This window comes from Denticeps clupeoides, chromosome 15 (genome assembly GCF_900700375.1).
Source record: "Denticeps clupeoides chromosome 15, fDenClu1.1, whole genome shotgun sequence".
In the NCBI taxonomy this organism is placed as follows: domain Eukaryota; kingdom Metazoa; phylum Chordata; class Actinopteri; order Clupeiformes; family Denticipitidae; genus Denticeps; species Denticeps clupeoides.
The window spans coordinates 5,621,178-5,637,910 of record NC_041721.1 but is presented as its reverse complement, the minus strand read 5'-3'; the positions used below and the strand labels follow the sequence as shown (position 1 = coordinate 5,637,910).

The 16,733-nt window shown below is 45.9% G+C and overlaps 2 protein-coding genes across 3 annotated transcripts; one reads left to right on the top strand and one right to left on the bottom strand.

Moving 5' to 3' along the window:
* Positions 1-866: 866 nt before the first annotated feature.
* Positions 867-6,414, bottom strand: pcid2 (PCI domain containing 2). Of its 2 annotated transcripts, XM_028954315.1 has the most exons (14): positions 5,450-6,414; positions 5,284-5,373; positions 4,449-4,522; positions 4,285-4,350; positions 4,143-4,184; positions 3,987-4,041; positions 3,798-3,901; positions 3,307-3,382; positions 2,742-2,883; positions 2,553-2,653; positions 1,688-1,761; positions 1,471-1,596; positions 1,232-1,355; positions 867-1,030 (listed from the first exon to the last, which is right to left on the bottom strand). In XM_028954315.1, the coding sequence occupies exons 1-14, from the start codon at positions 5,483-5,485 to the stop codon at positions 941-943; spliced, it is 1,200 nt and encodes a 399-aa protein (XP_028810148.1). In that variant the 5' UTR covers positions 5,486-6,414; the 3' UTR covers positions 867-940. The 2 variants fall into 2 exon arrangements, with proteins under 2 accessions (XP_028810148.1, XP_028810149.1); XM_028954316.1 differs by lacking the exons at positions 4,143-4,184; positions 4,285-4,350; positions 4,449-4,522; positions 5,284-5,373; positions 5,450-6,414 and having other exon boundaries at positions 3,798-3,897; positions 3,987-4,037.
* Positions 5,887-16,103, top strand: cul4a (cullin 4A). Its single transcript, XM_028954314.1, has 20 exons — positions 5,887-6,353; positions 6,841-6,956; positions 7,608-7,711; positions 8,225-8,294; positions 8,537-8,610; positions 8,860-9,022; positions 9,367-9,456; positions 9,855-9,937; positions 10,017-10,084; positions 10,332-10,450; positions 10,549-10,741; positions 10,840-10,944; positions 11,228-11,338; positions 11,967-12,052; positions 12,290-12,397; positions 12,654-12,767; positions 12,853-12,958; positions 14,921-15,093; positions 15,194-15,346; positions 15,435-16,103. The coding sequence occupies exons 1-20, from the start codon at positions 6,230-6,232 to the stop codon at positions 15,528-15,530; spliced, it is 2,256 nt and encodes a 751-aa protein (XP_028810147.1). The 5' UTR covers positions 5,887-6,229; the 3' UTR covers positions 15,531-16,103.
* Positions 16,104-16,733: the final 630 nt, after the last annotated feature.

Below are 16,733 nucleotides of genomic sequence, written 5' to 3'. Positions count from 1 at the left end.
GGCAGACATGACAGGCGCCCGGGGAGCAGTGTGCAGGGACTGTGCTCTGCTCAGTGGCACCTCGGCGGATCAGGATTGGAACTGGCAACCTTCTGATTACGGGGCCACCACTGCCCTGCTAATTGCTCTGGGCGGGGGACTGATGAATACTGTAAGTGTAAGAAGGGAATTTTAAGATTCACGAGTACATGCTCATAAATTTGAAACTACATCAAATAGGGGGGCGGTCCAGATCAACTGGTGCAGATAACAACCGATTGGGCGGATGCCAGTTTGGATTCAGACAGCATTTACAGGTTCCATCAGTTCAGCACGGGGCAGTGGTGGCCTAGAGGTTAACAAAATGGCCTATTAATCAGAAGGTTGCCGGTTCGAATCCCGATCTGCCAAGGTGCTACTGAGCAAAGCACCGTCCCCACAGACTGCTCCCCGGGCGCCTGTCATGGCTGCCCACTGCTCACAAAAGGGTGATGGGTTAAATGCAGAGGACAAATTTCACTGTGTGCACCGTGTGCTGTGTATCACATGTGACAATCACTTCACTTTAAGAATGACTGAATACAGCCTTGACACAACAGCAACTCACATTGCCTCTTGAGGTGAACAGCAGTAAAACATGACAATTTGGGAACTGCTAGCTAGTTAGAATGTGAAATCTCTCTGCAACACATTGCACCCCAAAACACATTCACCCAATAAATAAAACAGGCAGATGTAGAGACTGAGCTTGAAAGACAATGCACACAAATTGCTTTATTAAACAGAAACAATATATAAAAAAAAAAAAAAAAAAAAAAAAAGGAAAAACAATATTAATCATGTAAAAGTCTAATAATCCAGCTTCCATGATATACCAAAAAAATCCCCTTTGAGGCAGAATGCAATCTGGGGGTCCGCAGGTCAGGCTGCGCTGGATCAGGAGGAGATTCTGCGGACCAAACTACGATATCGAGGACAAGGGTGGAAAAGGGTTCTGCTTGCTGACTACCAGTTTCTGATGCTGGTGGGAGATGTAGCCTTTAATGTGACCCTGTGAAAGGCATGCATACATTATGGATATATATACACAGCGAGTAAAAGCAGTGTTACAAGTGAATCGTTATGAACATTATGAACCTACTCAACTCTTGACAACTATAACAAAATCCCACACACATGCATGCATTTACATGCACTGCGTATCTCAAATTTTGTATGTCTGTAACCGGAACTGTGAGCACAGGAGTCTCACCATGTAGATGAGATTGGCCAGGATGCACTGCACCTCATCGATGTCCACCTCCTCCACCTGCATCATCTTCAGGGCCACCAGAAAGGCATCGAGAGGCATCTGATGGGTCTTCAGCAGCAGGTACCTATAAGAGCGGGACAGTCCATCAGAACTATTTCTACGTTACAATCAAAATGTCAGAATGCTGATACTGTGACAAATATTCAGTGACTGTGTCCTTGGCATGCCACAAAACTCACACTTTCTTGAAGAGGTTCCTATACGTGATGATCTTCAGCTTCTCAAGAATGAGGAAGATGCCGCAGCGGATGAAGAACGTCTCATGTTTGGCCAGCACCTCGTTCAGCAGCAACAGGTTTCCCTCACTTTCCAGAGGCAGAAAATTAAATATTAAAAATCTGTTGCTTAACCTCAACTAAAAACAAAAAAGCCGTAAAAGCAGAACAGCAACCATACCTCACAGCTTTAGTGACGTCGGCAAACTGCATGAGATCGTACTTCTTCAATAGCTGGTCTGTGGGCATGTGACCCTGCGAACATGCACACAAACATACAGGGATAAAGAAATACATAAATTCGTCATTTAGACTGGTCATCTTTGACGCAGTGTAAATTATAAAGTCCAGTTTATCACAGAGTCCCCCTTTGTCTGCCCCCCAGACAAAGTTAAATTCACCCTAGTTAGGCTGTCCTAGTTAGGGTACCGGGCCACTGTAGCACCAATATACCACTATAACCACATATTTCAGTATCGGTCGTACAGTGCAACCGTCTGCAGTCCGTTCTCCGAGACACGGAATCAAGCACCCAGACTACTGGCAGACCCCAATGAAGAGACCAGCAAATAAATCCTGGTTCCTGCTAAACAAGGACATACCATGAAACAAACCAGAGGGTCACCACAGCCACCACCACCATTACAACTACAGCTCCAGGGATCTTCAAATGGACCAGTAACATCATTACAGACACCTTATCTAGACCATGACACTTAATACATCCTGGACTTCTCCAACCCTGCAACTGTAGGACTTATTATTATATCATCCCCAACCCTGCACTGACACCATTTGCAGGCTCACTCTACCCTGGAAGGGGGTCCCTCTCTGTATCACTCCTTCCCAAGGTTTCTTCCTTTCTTTTTTTCTCTCTCCTAGAGTTTTTTTTGGGGAGTTTTTCCTTGTGTGCAGAAGGGTCAAGTGTGGGGGGTGTCAACTGTAGGGCCTGTCAAAGCCCATTGAGACATACTGTATGTGATTTTGGGCTACATAAGAAATAAATGTTGTTGTTGTTGTCATCTGTGAGACACGCAGAATCTTACCAGAAGCATCTTTACAGGTAGCAAGTAGATGAGGATGAGCCGTTTGTTCCTCTGGCAGGAACGATGACAATGCTGGAATGAAAACGACAGATACTCCTCGGCTGGAACAAAAAAAAAGTAAAAAAAAAAAAAAATTGGATCATATGGAAAGTATGCTGAATGACAAAATTCATTATGCAGGAGTCCCACCTTGTTGGAAGTCGCTGTCAAACATGGCCTTGCAGCCCACGTAGTACTTATACGTCACCCTCTGGGCCATGCTGTACTCATCCTTCAGGTTAGAGCTGTCAATTGCGCGAATGAGAGGTTTACACAGGTGCAGCTTGTTGATCTGGACAGATGAGGAAATTAATTAAACATATGCATTAAATTACTATTTTAAAATGTAACAGACGTTAAAGAGCAAAAATATATACAGTGGATATGGAAAGAATTCAGACCCCCTTATATTTTTCCACACTTTGTTATATTGCAGCCATTTGCTAAAATCATTTAAGTACATTTTTTTTTCCTCATTAATGTAATGGAAAAAATGAACTCTAGCAAATAGCTGCAATATAACAATTGAAAAATTTAAAGGGGTCTGAATACTTTCCAGACCAACTGTATATTAATTACCAACCACGTTAAATAAATAAACAAACAAACAAACAAAGAGACTCAACACACACGTCTAGTAAGTAAGAATTTGATATCTGCTGCATGGCATACACACTTATTCAGAATATACACCACAAATCTTGTTGCTGCTGACCTTGAAGTAGATCTTGAACAGTTGGTTTATAAGAAACAGCATGCCCCACTTCTTAGAGTCATCGATCCCTGCACGGCTGCAGAACAACAGACAGTTCAATCAAGTCAATCTTCATTTATATAGTGCTTTTCACAATATACACTGCCACAAAGCGCCTAACAGATAGAACAGTGATCAAAGCCCCAGAGGCAACAGTGGCCAGACCCAAAAATAAATAAATAAATAAATAAACAAACAAATAAACAAATAATTAAATAAATACATAAAAACTCCGTTCAGGAGAGTATCCAACATTGTGTATATGTCCTCACTTTACATTTACAGCATTTACCAGATGCCCTTATCTAGAATGCCTTACAATCAGTAGTTACAAGGACAGTCCCCCCCCCCCCCCGGAGTGTCTTCCTCAGGGACACTGTGGTAACACGTGGGGTTTGAACCGGGGTCTCCTGGTTAATAGGTTGAGTCTTACCCACCAGGCTACTACTCACTTGTCACTGGCGCAAACCCTGAAGCAGCTCATGAGCTGCTCGGCAGCTTTCTCCAGCATGTCTCCCACCTTCCCCTTTCCCTTCTTCTGTAGCTGCTGCTCTGCCTGACAAATGAACCCCATCACAACACACATCTTCCAGAGGAATTTTTTTTTTTTTTTACTGAACTGACATCATGCAGAAACTTACATTATTGGCAAATATCCTCAGGTCCAGTGCAACTGCAAACATCAGTGGCAAAGCCCTGACAAATGCAAACCAGGTTTTCAACTATGACACTGTACAACAACAAACAATGAAATAATTTCTCATTTTGAGAAATAGTGAAAATGCATGAATTCTGACCAGTTATCTTCCTTGTGTGCTTGGAACGCTCTCAGGAACGATGTAGGATGTTAAGGAGAATCTCGTTGATTAGAAGAACAGACAAACATTCCTTTGTTCTTTGACCTTTTTTCTTTTTTTTTTGCCCATCCTCAAAGGATATTGTACAACCACCGTCTGGCATTTGTAGGCCTCCACAAAATCGTGATTGGCAACGGCATACGTGCATCTGCAGAAGGAAAAAGCAAAATGGTCACAGCGGCCATGCTGCGGATTCATTCTATGGACCAGGAGGATTCTGTTCAACCAAGAGGCGCGCAAGCGTACCTCAAATGTGCAGCAATCATCTCATCATAGGGCGGCTCCAGCACCTGCTGACACTTCTCCTCTGGGTTCGAAAGCTGTGGGCAGGCAACAGTGTCAAGCTCCATTATGACGGAACTGCAATGCATCAAAGGGTGTACGATTCCATATTTCATGACAATTGCGATACTGTGTACTGTTAAAAAGTATTTATTTTTAATCAGATTTAATCTAGTGGTATCAAATCCCTCCAAGCCTGATTTGGTTCAATGTACAGTACAGGCCAAAAGCTTGGACACACCTTTTCATTCAATGAGTTTTCTTTATTTTCATGACCATTTATGTTGGTAGATTCTCACTGAAGGCATCAAAACTCCACATGTGTTCATTCATAGTTATGTACTAAACAAAAAGTGGAGACCTGGCCTCCACAGTTACCGGACCTGAACCCAATCCAGATGGTTTGGGGTGAGCTGGACCAACAAGCGCTAAACACCTCTGGGAACTCCTTCAAGACTGTTGGAAAAGCATTACAGGTGACGACCTCTTGAAGCTCATCGAGAGAATGCCAAGAGTGTGCAAAGCAGATATCAGAGCAAAGAAACTAGAATATAAAACATGTTTTCAGTTATTTCACCTTTTTTTTTGTTAAGTACATAACTCCACATGTGTTCATTCATAGTTTTGATGCCTTCAGTGAGAATCTACCAATGTAAATGGTCATGAAAATAAAGAAAACACATTGAATGAAAAGGTGTGTCCAAACTTTTGGCCTGTAGTGTAGGATATTCCAGGTCCAGTTTTGGTTGCGCGCCTGATTTTGAGCCCAGCGAACCCATCACCAGTCACAAGGCTGTACCTGCAGACGCGGATTGGCCACATGCGGGTGTTTGAATGACAGGAACTCTGCGCAAAACGAGCCGTCCCTGTTATCGATGGCCTCCAGTACCTGGCGGGCAGAAAAACAACATGGCAACTTTGCTGAAACTGGTTCAGATCACGTCTTAGGCGAGTCATTTGCCTACCTGCTGGAGGTACTGGTTGATGGTTATGTGTGCCATGGTGCTCCGAGAGGTAGTTTAAAAAAAAAAAAAAAAACCGCTTCCGCTTTGCTTCCCGTTTACGTTTTACCAAAAGGAAACTGCCTTTTCGCATTCGGCTTATTCGTCATGAAAAGGTGGTCATACGCTCCTATCTTCGGTCAACAGCTTCCTTCTTCAAATTCCTAAAATAAAATAAAATGTTTCTTTAACCAGGTACTGTGTGTTTGACATACATCAACTACATAAATCAAGTCATTGCATCTGTCTGTCTGTGCCTTAAAAATTAAAATGTAGATTCGCCAAAACGTGTGCGTTGTGCCCTCGTTCCTGCAGGGGGCAGCACTGAGCGCACCGAAACGCTTAGCCGGCTAATTCCTTCCATCTTGTCGCGTCTCCGTGTTCCTGTGCCATTTTGTTGTTGCATGCTTTCTTTTTTTTTTTTTTTTTATCTTGCGTTGGCCGCACTCGAGCGTGTGTGTTCGAATATGCCCGGCGGCCGCGTCTTCCGGGGCCTAACTCTACTCGGACCGGGCCGCGGGTGAACAGGAGCCCGTCCGCCGTGCGCGCTTTCTCGCTGGCTAGCAGAAGTTTGTCGCCTAGCCGTGGCTGTCACTGGGAGTCTGGCGACCTCCGCTGCTTGTCCGAGAGCCCTAATCGAGCGCGTTTCGCGGCGAAGCGGCCACCAACCGTCCAGCTTGGCGTCGGACCCGCCGGCCTGTTACTGACCAGCGGCTAGCGAGGCCGCGGGACGTGTCGGCGAGGATGGCGGACGACATTCGGGCGAACGTGAAGTCCTTAGCGGAGCACAGCAACGGAGTGACGAGGACGCCGGGCACGGCCTCCAAAACTGGCGCGTCGAGGAAGCTGGTGATCAAGAACTTCAAAGGTGAGAAGACTTGTGGGCGTCGGCACAGCCGAACTGGCCTGGTGTGGGGGTGTTGTGGCGTTCTCAGTCACCTGTTATATAAAACTACCTACCCGTGGGGCTCATCGACAGTTATCGCGATATCTCGCGAATGGCAGCACATTCATCTGTCTGTATGCCTTTATACGTGCATAACTCGTGCGTATATTGTATTTGTTTCGATATTTTTGACTTGTATGTGATGTGAATGTGGATGCTTTGTTCATATTTAACCTTAAAGGGCACAATGAAGCGCATACGCTATATGTTATAAACTTTATTAGTACTTTTTCGTGTGTTTATTTCTTGTTATATTTAGTTATATGACCAACCAAACCACTTAAGTGTGGTCACTAAGTAGCATAGTCATTTTTTTAAGGAATCACTGCAGCCCACTGTTATATTATGCATGCTCTTATTATTGGGGGTGGGTTGACTGTTTTAACATAGAAAACTTTTGCACTTGCAGACAGACCTAAGCTTGCTGATAATTACACAGAAGACACGTGGCTGAAGCTCAGAGATGCTGTGGGAGCCATTCAGAACAGCACGTCCATAAAATACAACCTGGAGGAGCTGTACCAGGTGGGCGTGGCGCAGTGCTAAAGCAGGATTAGCTCGTATGTTGCCCTCATACCCACACTCCTGGATGGTTTTATCTTAGGGAAAAACAGTTAAATACCCGACATTGTGATTCAATTTCTGACCAGGTGGAATTTGCTGTTTGGGACCTCCGCCCTGTGTCTCTTAATGAAGTGGCCTGAGACGGCCAGCTTGGCCTCTTCTCGCAACAGGAGCGTTTCAATCTTTTAAGTCATGTAAATGTATCTTCACAGCTTAGTGTCGGCGTCTCTGATTGGTTGATGGATATCAGTTGTCTTTGCCGGGCCGGGTTCCCTATTGAGTCTCATCCACAGTTTGGTTCACACAAAGACTCCTTTTCCCAATTGGTGTGTGTGTGTGGTTGTGATGTAACGTCTCCTGTTACTGAAAGATGCCAAGTGAGGCGCTGATGGGTCACAGGCCGCGGCCCTCTGCTCTAATCCGAAAAGCACCAGAATAGAAACCACTGGCCATTCCAGGACATTCTGCAGTGTGCCGCTGAACGCTGCATCTAGTGACATCCACTCACAGTTGTACATTTTTATCTCTGCTGTCATTAAAAATGACAGTAAATATGACACCGTGCATGTTTTTACTCATTCTGATCTCTCTGTTTTGTCTCCCACCCTCCAGGCAGTAGAGAACTTGTGCTCCTATAAAGTCTCGCCAATGCTCTACAAGCAGCTGAGGCAAGTGTGTGAAGAGCACGTGCAGGCCCAGATTCACCAGTTCAGAGAATATCCTTCCGTGCGCCATTGTTTACGCAGAAGTCCGAGCCTCTGTGCGTACAGAGATGCTGTTGGTGATGATTGCGGCACCGGGGCTGCACGTCCCTGATAACATGCTGACTGCGACCTGCTGGCTTTAGGCTTGGCCTGAAGGGGGTGCTGATGGCCTGGCTCATTGTGCATTTGTTCAACGTCCTTATCCAGAGCGCCTTACAATCAGTATTTACAGGGTTACTCCGGGTTAAGTGTCTTGCTCAGGGACACAGTGGTAGTAAGTGGGCTTTGAACCTGTGACTTTGTGCTTTTTTTGGTTCATAGGCGAGTGTCTTACCCACCAGGCCACCTCTTATATGTTATAAATAATTTAAGGTATAAACTTCTATTTCCAGTGTCACTGGATCGAAGTATTGCTTCCGTATGCTCTGAACATTCTTGGCAGGATATGTATGATATACACGTGTGTGTTTGGAGAGTCAAAAATGCTGTGAACAGAGTTCAACCACCTTAACCAGTCGCTTCCACAGAGTCTCTGGACAGCCTGTCCTTCCTGAAGAGGATGAACAGATGCTGGCAGGACCACTGCAGACAAACGGTAAGGCGAGAGTGGGTGAGTCAGGGGAGGACGGTCGTTGGCATCTTCTGTTTATTAATCGCGCAATATTCCTAAATATTTCAGTGTTGCTCAGCAGTATTGTGATATGTGTGTTTGTTATAACAGTGGAGCATTTTAATGAGTTAATTTGGATTGTGTAACGCTGTGGGGTTCAAATCTGCGTCTCGGATTTCTCCCCGGCAGTAACCTCTGTGTGTTCTGTGTGTAACAATGTGGTTCAGATCATGATCCGGAGCATCTTCCTTTTTCTGGACCGCACCTACGTGCTTCAGAACTCTCTGCTGCCCTCCATCTGGTGAGTCGTCAGTCACATGACTCCTGCCTGACCAAGTGCTTCTCTTCTCTACTTCTCTAATGCCCCAGGGCATTTGATGAACTTTCAGAGCTATGCTTTATGTGCCCTCGTTATGATCTGGACCCCTGAAGGATTATATTCTCTGTCCATGATTTGAAGAAGAATGTGCTTCTCTCAGCTAGTCCATGTTTTAGAATGATCTTCTGACATGTCGTGATTGCACGTATGATGAATGAGTGACTGCTGCAGGGACACTGGTCTGGAGCTGTTCCGCACTCACATCGTGAGCGACAGCGCAGTCCAGAGCCGCACCGTGGACGGGATCCTGGAGCAGATCGAACGCGAGCGCAACGGCGAGACGATCGACCGCAGCCTCCTGCGCAGCCTACTGGGCATGCTCGCTGACCTGCAGGTGATTGGCCGCTTGGGATGAGCTCGGTAACGGAATAACGAGTTCATCATGTGATCTTACAATTGGACAAACATGGAACGAACACAAAGCAGGTGTAGGGTTCTGATGTGTGTTCCACCTAGCGGGTAAGGAAGCGGACCCGTAATCGGAAGGTTGCCGGTTCGAATCCTGAATCCCACTGAGGTGCCACTGAGCAAAGCGCCGTCCCCACACACTGGTCCCTGGGCGCCTGTCATGGCTGCCCACTGCTCACCAAGCTTGATGGTTAAATGCAGAGGACACATTTCGTTGTGTTACCGTGTGCTCTGCTGTAGTGACGATCATTTCACTTCACTTCACTGTAGGTTTATAAGGACTCGTTTGAACAGCGCTTCCTGGTGGAAACTAACAGGTTGTATGCAGCCGAGGGACAGAGACTCATGCAAGACAGAGATGTGAGTTTCACACACACACACACACACACACACACACACACACACACACCGATTAGAACGCATACATAGGTCTGCTCACTGCCTATATTGCCTATTGCATGGCCCGGCCCTGATTTTTAGACAGAGCAAACATGTTGGTCTTTCCTCATCTTGCATCACAGTCACAATGAAGCGCTACATACACTTCATCGTATTTCCTCGTCTTAGATTTTGGGAGACTTATGTTTGTATGATTATCTCCGTCTCTCTCCGCCTCCATCGGTTTCTTCACCGCACTTCATATATCCTGTGTGCTCTTGTTCGGTGCAGCAAAAAAACCCTACTCCTTGCGGCAAATAAAAACATGTTCCACGGAGTCACATGCACCCCCCTGGCATCACTCTGCTGGACTCTTACAGGTTCCTGAGTATCTGCACCACGTCTCCAGGCGCCTGGATGAGGAGAACGACCGCGTCATCAGCTACCTGGATCAGAGCACGCAGTGAGTCCCTTGGACCTCTTTAAAATAATATCTTACGGTTGACTGTCCCTCGTCTGAACTCTCGCGTCTCGTGGAACAGGAAGCCGCTTATTTCCACGGTGGAGAAGCAGCTGCTGGGAGAGCACATGGCTGCCATTCTGCAGAAAGGTGGGACTTGTTTGCTTTTTTTTTCCTCTGTCTGTCTCTGTCTCTCTCAGAGTGTGAAAATGCTGAAATCAGACTACCTGGAATGGCCTTTGTTTAATTGTGAGTCCTTGTAGCCATGGAGACTTATGTCTCATGGTTGGAATTTATTCTACATAAAAAGCAGAGAGTGCAATTGAATGCAATGAAGACGTTTCTTTGTTTTGGGAAAGGAAACCCAGTTATGTCTCTGACTGTGCGTGTTCCCCAGGTCTGAGCAACCTGCTGGACGAGAACCGTGTAACGGAGCTGACCCTTCTCTACCAGCTCTTCAGTAAGGTGAAGGGAGGCCTACCTGTGCTGCTGCAGCATTGGAGAGAGTACATCAAGGTATAGAAGCACACTTCGGGTTAAAAATGTTCAAAATGTCCCCTCCCCCAAAGCCTGCTGCCACCCTGACTGGCCTGTCATGTGCGTCTATGGTTTAGAGTTTTGGTGGGGAGATAGTGGGGACACCAGAGAAGGACAAGGACATGGTTCAGGACCTGCTAGACTTCAAAGACAAGATGGACAACGTAGCCCAGCGTTGTTTCAACAGGAACGAGACCTTCATCAACGCCATGAAGGAGGCTTTCGAGAGCTTCATCAACAAGCGTCCCAACAAGCCCGCCGAGCTCATCGGTACGTTTCACTTTCTGCCTTTCTCTGCCCTTCGCTGGACATCTTGCCACTGTTGTACATGTGATGTGTGTATGTGTGCCTCTCTGTTTCCTTTCCAGCTAAATACGTGGACTCCAAACTCCGGGCAGGAAACAAAGAAGCAACAGAAGAAGAGCTGGAGAGGATCCTGGACAAAATCATGATCATATTTCGCTTCATCCATGGTATGTTCTGTTCTGTTCTGTTTCTATACAGTCAGTATTATTATAACAACAATGTTTTCTAATGATTAAAGAGTCAACCCCGCTTCTGTACCCCCCACGAATAATTTAGGGAAACATTTACTCTCTAGTCAACTGTGGCTGATGAAATATTGTATTCTATAAACAATGCAAATATATTCCTTATTTTAATGCATCTACATATTCAAATTTCACACATGATAAAAAAAGAAGTTTTATCTGAGAAGAACGTGAACTGATGTTTCGCCTCGGTGTTGTTTTCTAGGAAAGGACGTGTTTGAGGCCTTCTATAAGAAGGACCTGGCGAAGCGGCTGCTGGTCGGGAAGAGTGCGTCTGTAGACGCTGAGAAGTCCATGCTGTCCAAACTCAAACACGGTGCGTCCGTCCAAGTGGCCTGAATAGAAGTCAGGTTTTGTGTGGATGATTCTGCAACAGTCAGTGTACTTTAGTACATTGGATCAGGAAAAATAATGTTTGTCTTAATCAATAATGCAGTTGTTAATTGAGTTGAAGTCATTAGCATGCTGATCTCTTAAACCTGAGCCATACATACATGCAGTTAACTATTCTCACTGAACTAGAACACAAGGGCAAAAAATGCTAAATATATGAATCAGTAAAATAAAGAAAATCTTGTTTTTTTTTTTGTTTGCACCTTTAGAGGCTTTATTTTTCACAGCCTCTTTAAAGCGGCTGTTTTCATGACATTTTCACTGTCACATGACTGAACAGGAAGTTGGGTTAAGTGCAGTTCATCTCTCGTCTGCGGCTGCATATGTGCCCACAAATTTGCACAGATCTGCTGATGCGTACGGTACTTGCAGCTTTGCATCTATATATCAGCACATCACAGTAGGGAGAGTGTCACCTCAACCTTCATTGAATAAAGGTTGTAAATGTTGGACAACCAGACATATTGGAACAATAGCATCTGTCCCAGTTGGATCCACAGCCATTGTGCTGTGAGTGGTGAGGTGTGATGTGTCGGGTTCTTTCCTTTCAGAGTGTGGGGCAGCCTTCACCAGCAAGCTGGAGGGCATGTTCAAGGACATGGAGCTCTCCAAGGATATCATGATACAGTTTAAACAGGTATGCATACAAGTTGTTTTCTGTTAAAAATACCTTTCTCTCTTTTGTTTTTTTTTTTTTTTTTTATCATAATTGCTTAGAATTTTGCCAAAGCATGATTATTTCTGTGCTTCTTGTATGTGGTTTGAACTTTTGTGTTTGACAAAGGAGTCACTTGTTTATTCTTAATATTATTATTTCATCATCTTTTCAAGCTCACACTAGTTTTCATTGTTGTCTTTTTTTTTCTGTCTGCAGTATATGCAGAACCAGAGTGACCCCAGTAACATTGACCTGACTGTAAACATCCTCACCATGGGCTACTGGCCGTCCTACACGCCCATGGATGTCCACCTTCCCTCTGAGGTAGGTGTGGTCGTCTGAAGGGAAATGTAGCGTTGTGAGCAGAGGAAGAAAAGCTATGGTGTGTGTGTGTGTATATGTCTGATATTTATTTGCGATATTATGGTGACGAAATCTGCTTTTTTTTTTTTTTTCTTCTCAGAAACACAGATGATATAGTATAATTAACTTGGCCGCCCTCTGCACTTCGCGTGCTGCACGTGTGTGTCTCTCTTGTTCACCTCTCAGTCTGGTTGTGTGCTTTTTTCTGTTTTATCAGATGGTGAAGCTACAGGAGGTTTTTAAGACGTTCTACCTGGGGAAGCACAGTGGCCGTAAGCTGCAGTGGCAGCCAACCCTGGGTCACGCTGTGCTGAAGGCGGAGTTTAAGGAGGTGTGTTCTACGTGTGTGTGTGTGTGTGTCTCTGTCCCCCCGCATAAAGAAGTTTGTGTGTATCTGAAACAACTGCTTTCCCCAGGGTAAGAAGGAGCTGCAGGTCTCCCTGTTCCAGACTCTGGTTCTGCTGATGTTTAATGAGGGAGAGGAGTTCACCGTGGAGGAGATCCGCTCTGCTACAGGCATAGGTAAACACACACACACTCACATTCATTTCCAGGCACTCACACGTACTATTCTAAAATACACACAACTCTTGTTTACATTCAGTACCACACTGTTTTTTCACCCAGAACTTATTAAATGTTAAAATGACTGTTTAAGGGTCAAACGGTTGCTGGTACCTTAAATATTACTGAGGATCTTTGTACATGACAGCAAAAATGTTAACAATAGTGAAAGTGATTGCTTTTGTCATTATAAAGCACAGCACACGGTGACACAACGAAATGTGTCCTCTGCTTTTTACCATCACCCTTGGTGAGCAGTGGGCAGCCATGACAGGAGCCCGGGGAGCAGAAGGGAACCTCCTGATTATGCGTCCGCTTCCTTAACCGCTAGACTACCACTGCGCCCGTCCTGCCCTGTCTTCATAATCCACCGTTAATGCTGACATAACACCTGTCACGTTCCAGTACTTATTACATTATGGAATACTGGTTATTGTTATTCGTATTTAGATTCAAATTTTGTTTGGCGTGAGTTTGCCCCCACCCCCCCAACACACACACCAGACCCTCATTACACAAACCGTATAGCGTAATGTTAAGGCTGGTGTGTCAGTTCACACTTGGCTTTATCATCCGCACCCAACTTCCTGCTACAGCAGTGACTTAGAAACTGGAGGCTTTGCCGGATTCTGTCCGAGTCACGTTCTGATGTAGAAATACTCTGCAGTGGTGTGGGGAAGTCCAGCCTCTCGCCTTGTGAGATTCCTCTACAGCTTCTGTATATTTCAGACGCGCAGGGGAAGTAGGTGCTGAAATGTGGTGAGGGAGGATTCCGGAGGGCAGCCCTGAGTAACTACGCTCTGGTTGCACAATCACCTCACAAGACCTTCCTGCTGTGTGAATTCAAGTTACTGTACTTTCTGTAAGAATCTAATTCTTACATCCTTAACAAGAAGGTAGGAAAGTGTGAGATGCAGGGACGAGTGCAGAAGTGTGTCGGGTGGTTCAGTGCAAGTCAACAAGGCTCAATTTAGGTCTGGGAGAGCAATACGGCACCATATAATTATATTTTTGTTTTGCTTATGCATATCTGGTAATATGTGTGCGTGAGGGATTTTGGAGAAAAAGAAACCAAATTCAATTATGGTTACACACCCCCATCTTGCCTTGTATTTTTCATTTTATCTTACAACAGTGCACGAGGTGCAGTCTGGGCCATTGTTTTCTGGTTAAACTGCAAACACAGTGAAATCCTGTTGTGGCATACGTGAGACTGTTATCTACAGTACAGACCAAAAGTTTGGACACACCTTCTCATTCAATGTGTTTTCTTTATTTTCATGACCATTTACGTTCTCACTGGAGGCATCAAAACTATGAATGAACACATGTGGAGTTATGTACCTAACAAAAAGTGGAGACCTGACCTCCACAGTCACCGGACCTGAACCCAATCCAGATGGTTTGGGGTGAGCTGGACCGCAGAGTGAAGGCAAAGTGGCCAACAAGTGCTAAACACCTCTGGAAACTCCTTCAAGACTGTTGGAAAAGCATTTCAGGTGACGACCTCTTGAAGCTCATTGAGAGAATGCCAAGAGTGTTCAAAGCAGTAATCAGAGCAAAGAAACTAGAATATAAAACATGTTTTCACTTATTTCACCTTTTTTTTGTTAAGTACATAACTCCACATGTGTTCATTCATAGTTCTGATGCCTTCAGTGAGAATCTACCAATGTAAATGGTCATGAAAATAAAGAAAATAAAGAAGGTGTGTCCGAACGTTAGGCCTGTACTGTACGTATTTAGATAAGGCAGCAGGTAACTGGTCCCGTGAGAGACGCTGTTGTCCCTGTTCCTTGAAGCCGATATTGTAATGTAAAAATACTGCTTTAAATTTTCAATGGTTCACATGTAAACAGTTCAGCACTGTGCCTGTTCACCTGGATTCTGATCTGTCTGGATGTGCGTCTGGTTTGCCAGAGGAGGGAGAGCTGCGGCGCACGCTTCAGTCCCTGGCGTGTGGGAAGGCGCGTGTGCTGAACAAGAACCCGAGAGGGAAGGACGTGGAGGACGGCGACCGCTTTGTCTTCAACGGCGACTTCAAGCACAAGCTGTTCCGGATCAAGATCAACCAGATCCAGATGAAGGAGACGGTAGACCCTCTCGCTCTTTCCTTCAGAAACGTAGAAGATGAGCTTGTATTAAGATTGCGGTTGACAACGTCTGCGGCCGTCGATTCTTGGCCCCTGGCAGGTGGAGGAGCAGGTGAGCACCACTGAGCGCGTCTTCCAGGACCGGCAGTACCAGATCGACGCGGCCGTGGTGCGGATCATGAAGATGAGGAAGACCCTCAGCCACAACCTGCTGGTGTCTGAGCTCTACAACCAGCTCAAGTTCCCCGTCAAGGTGGTAATATTGCACTAACTCGCACCCCTACACCGCCACACGTTTTTTTTACAATTTTTTGGCATCTTCGTTTTCTCTGTCCCCGCAGCCCGGCGACCTGAAGAAGCGCATCGAGTCCCTGATAGACAGAGACTACATGGAGCGCGACAAGGAGAGTCCCAACCAGTACCACTACGTAGCCTGAGGGCAGACCGCTCCTCTGCCAGCCCCTCCCTGCCAGCGCAGGCTTTTATGCACTGATGATCCTGGGCCTGCCCAGCACCCGGCCAGGAGAGCCCGGTCGCCCCAGCCGGAACTCCCAGACCTCCAGACAACCCCCCCCCCCCAGCAAGGGGGGGGCGGACGGCGGCGGCGCGCGGGAGAACTGAAGGGTGGCGGTTTCCACAAAGAAGCACTTTCTGATATTTCTTTTGTGTTCTGTTTCCTCCATCTCCTCATTGGGTTCTCGATTCGGTTTTGGTTTTCGTCGTCTTCATCGCTTATCAGCTGGAAATGTTTTTTTTTTTTGTTTAGAGTTTGTTGCCATTTTCACTACTGTTTGTAGCTGGGAGGCTCTCCGCTGCAGAGCTGCAGACGCGAGTGCATACGAGACACTTAAAGCCACAAGGCATGGACATTTCATCGTGTGTGTGTGTGTGTGTGTGTGTGTGTGAGTGAGTGTGCTAGGGTTCTTCCGTATGCCTCACTCATAATCTGACCAACACTTTACAGCCACCGAGTTTCTTTTGTAGAGCAGATTTTATTCTTTGTAAGTGGACGGGGTGGGTTGGGTTGGGGGGGGACAAATGAACAAATTAAATATTTAAAATTAAATGATATTTGTAACTGTGTGTGGCAAGTCGTATTACTCGTAGGGAAAGTACATCTGCGTGCAGTGCCGCGCCTGCTAGGGATCCCTCGCCTGCGTGCCTCGCCGTGGTAATTCGATTTCGCTGTGCTCACTCAGGGAGTAATTTGCTAGAGAAACAAATTTATCTTCGGGGAAGGGAAGGAAGCCGAAATGCCACGAGTCGCACGTCCACGCCGAGTGACATGGCCAGTGCCCCCCACCGTCCAGGAATGCTAATCTCCAAAAAGAAAAACCTGACCCCTGACCTGCTCAGACATTGTGAAGGAGCTATGTAAATTGGCATTTAAGGTTTTTGTTTTTTTTCCTCTAAGGGGAGGGGCTGTACCAGCACCCACACACCCCACAGGGCACAAGTACCACAGCGGTCAGCTGACTGTCTCCCTCCACTCTTAACATTGCATTATGTTTTTAATATTCCACAGACCTCAAGGTCCTGGGGTTTTGTGCGAAAGGTTTATTTTGGTAAGGGAGGAAGGAAGCAGGTTGTGTTAAACGAACAAGTCGTTTCCTTGTTTCATTAGCGTGTTAATGACTGCG

Bases quoted from the DNA above. Each gene is read 5' to 3' on its own strand.
- pcid2 (XM_028954315.1), bottom strand. From the start codon at position 5,485: ATGGCACACATAACCATCAACCAGTACCTCCAGCAG. The intron at 3,383-3,797 runs GTGAGTAGTAGC...GTTGTTCTGCAG, and splicing joins AGGGTTTGCGCCAGTGACAA to CCGTGCAGGGATCGATGACT. The intron at 1,597-1,687 runs GTATGGTTGCTG...GCCTCTGGAAAG, and splicing joins GACGTCACTAAAGCTGTGAG to TGAGGGAAACCTGTTGCTGC.
- cul4a (XM_028954314.1), top strand. From the start codon at position 6,230: ATGGCGGACGACATTCGGGCGAACGTGAAGTCCTTAGCGGAGCACAGC. The intron at 8,295-8,536 runs GTAAGGCGAGAG...AATGTGGTTCAG, and splicing joins AGGACCACTGCAGACAAACG to ATCATGATCCGGAGCATCTT. The intron at 10,451-10,548 runs GTATAGAAGCAC...TCTATGGTTTAG, and splicing joins ATTGGAGAGAGTACATCAAG to AGTTTTGGTGGGGAGATAGT.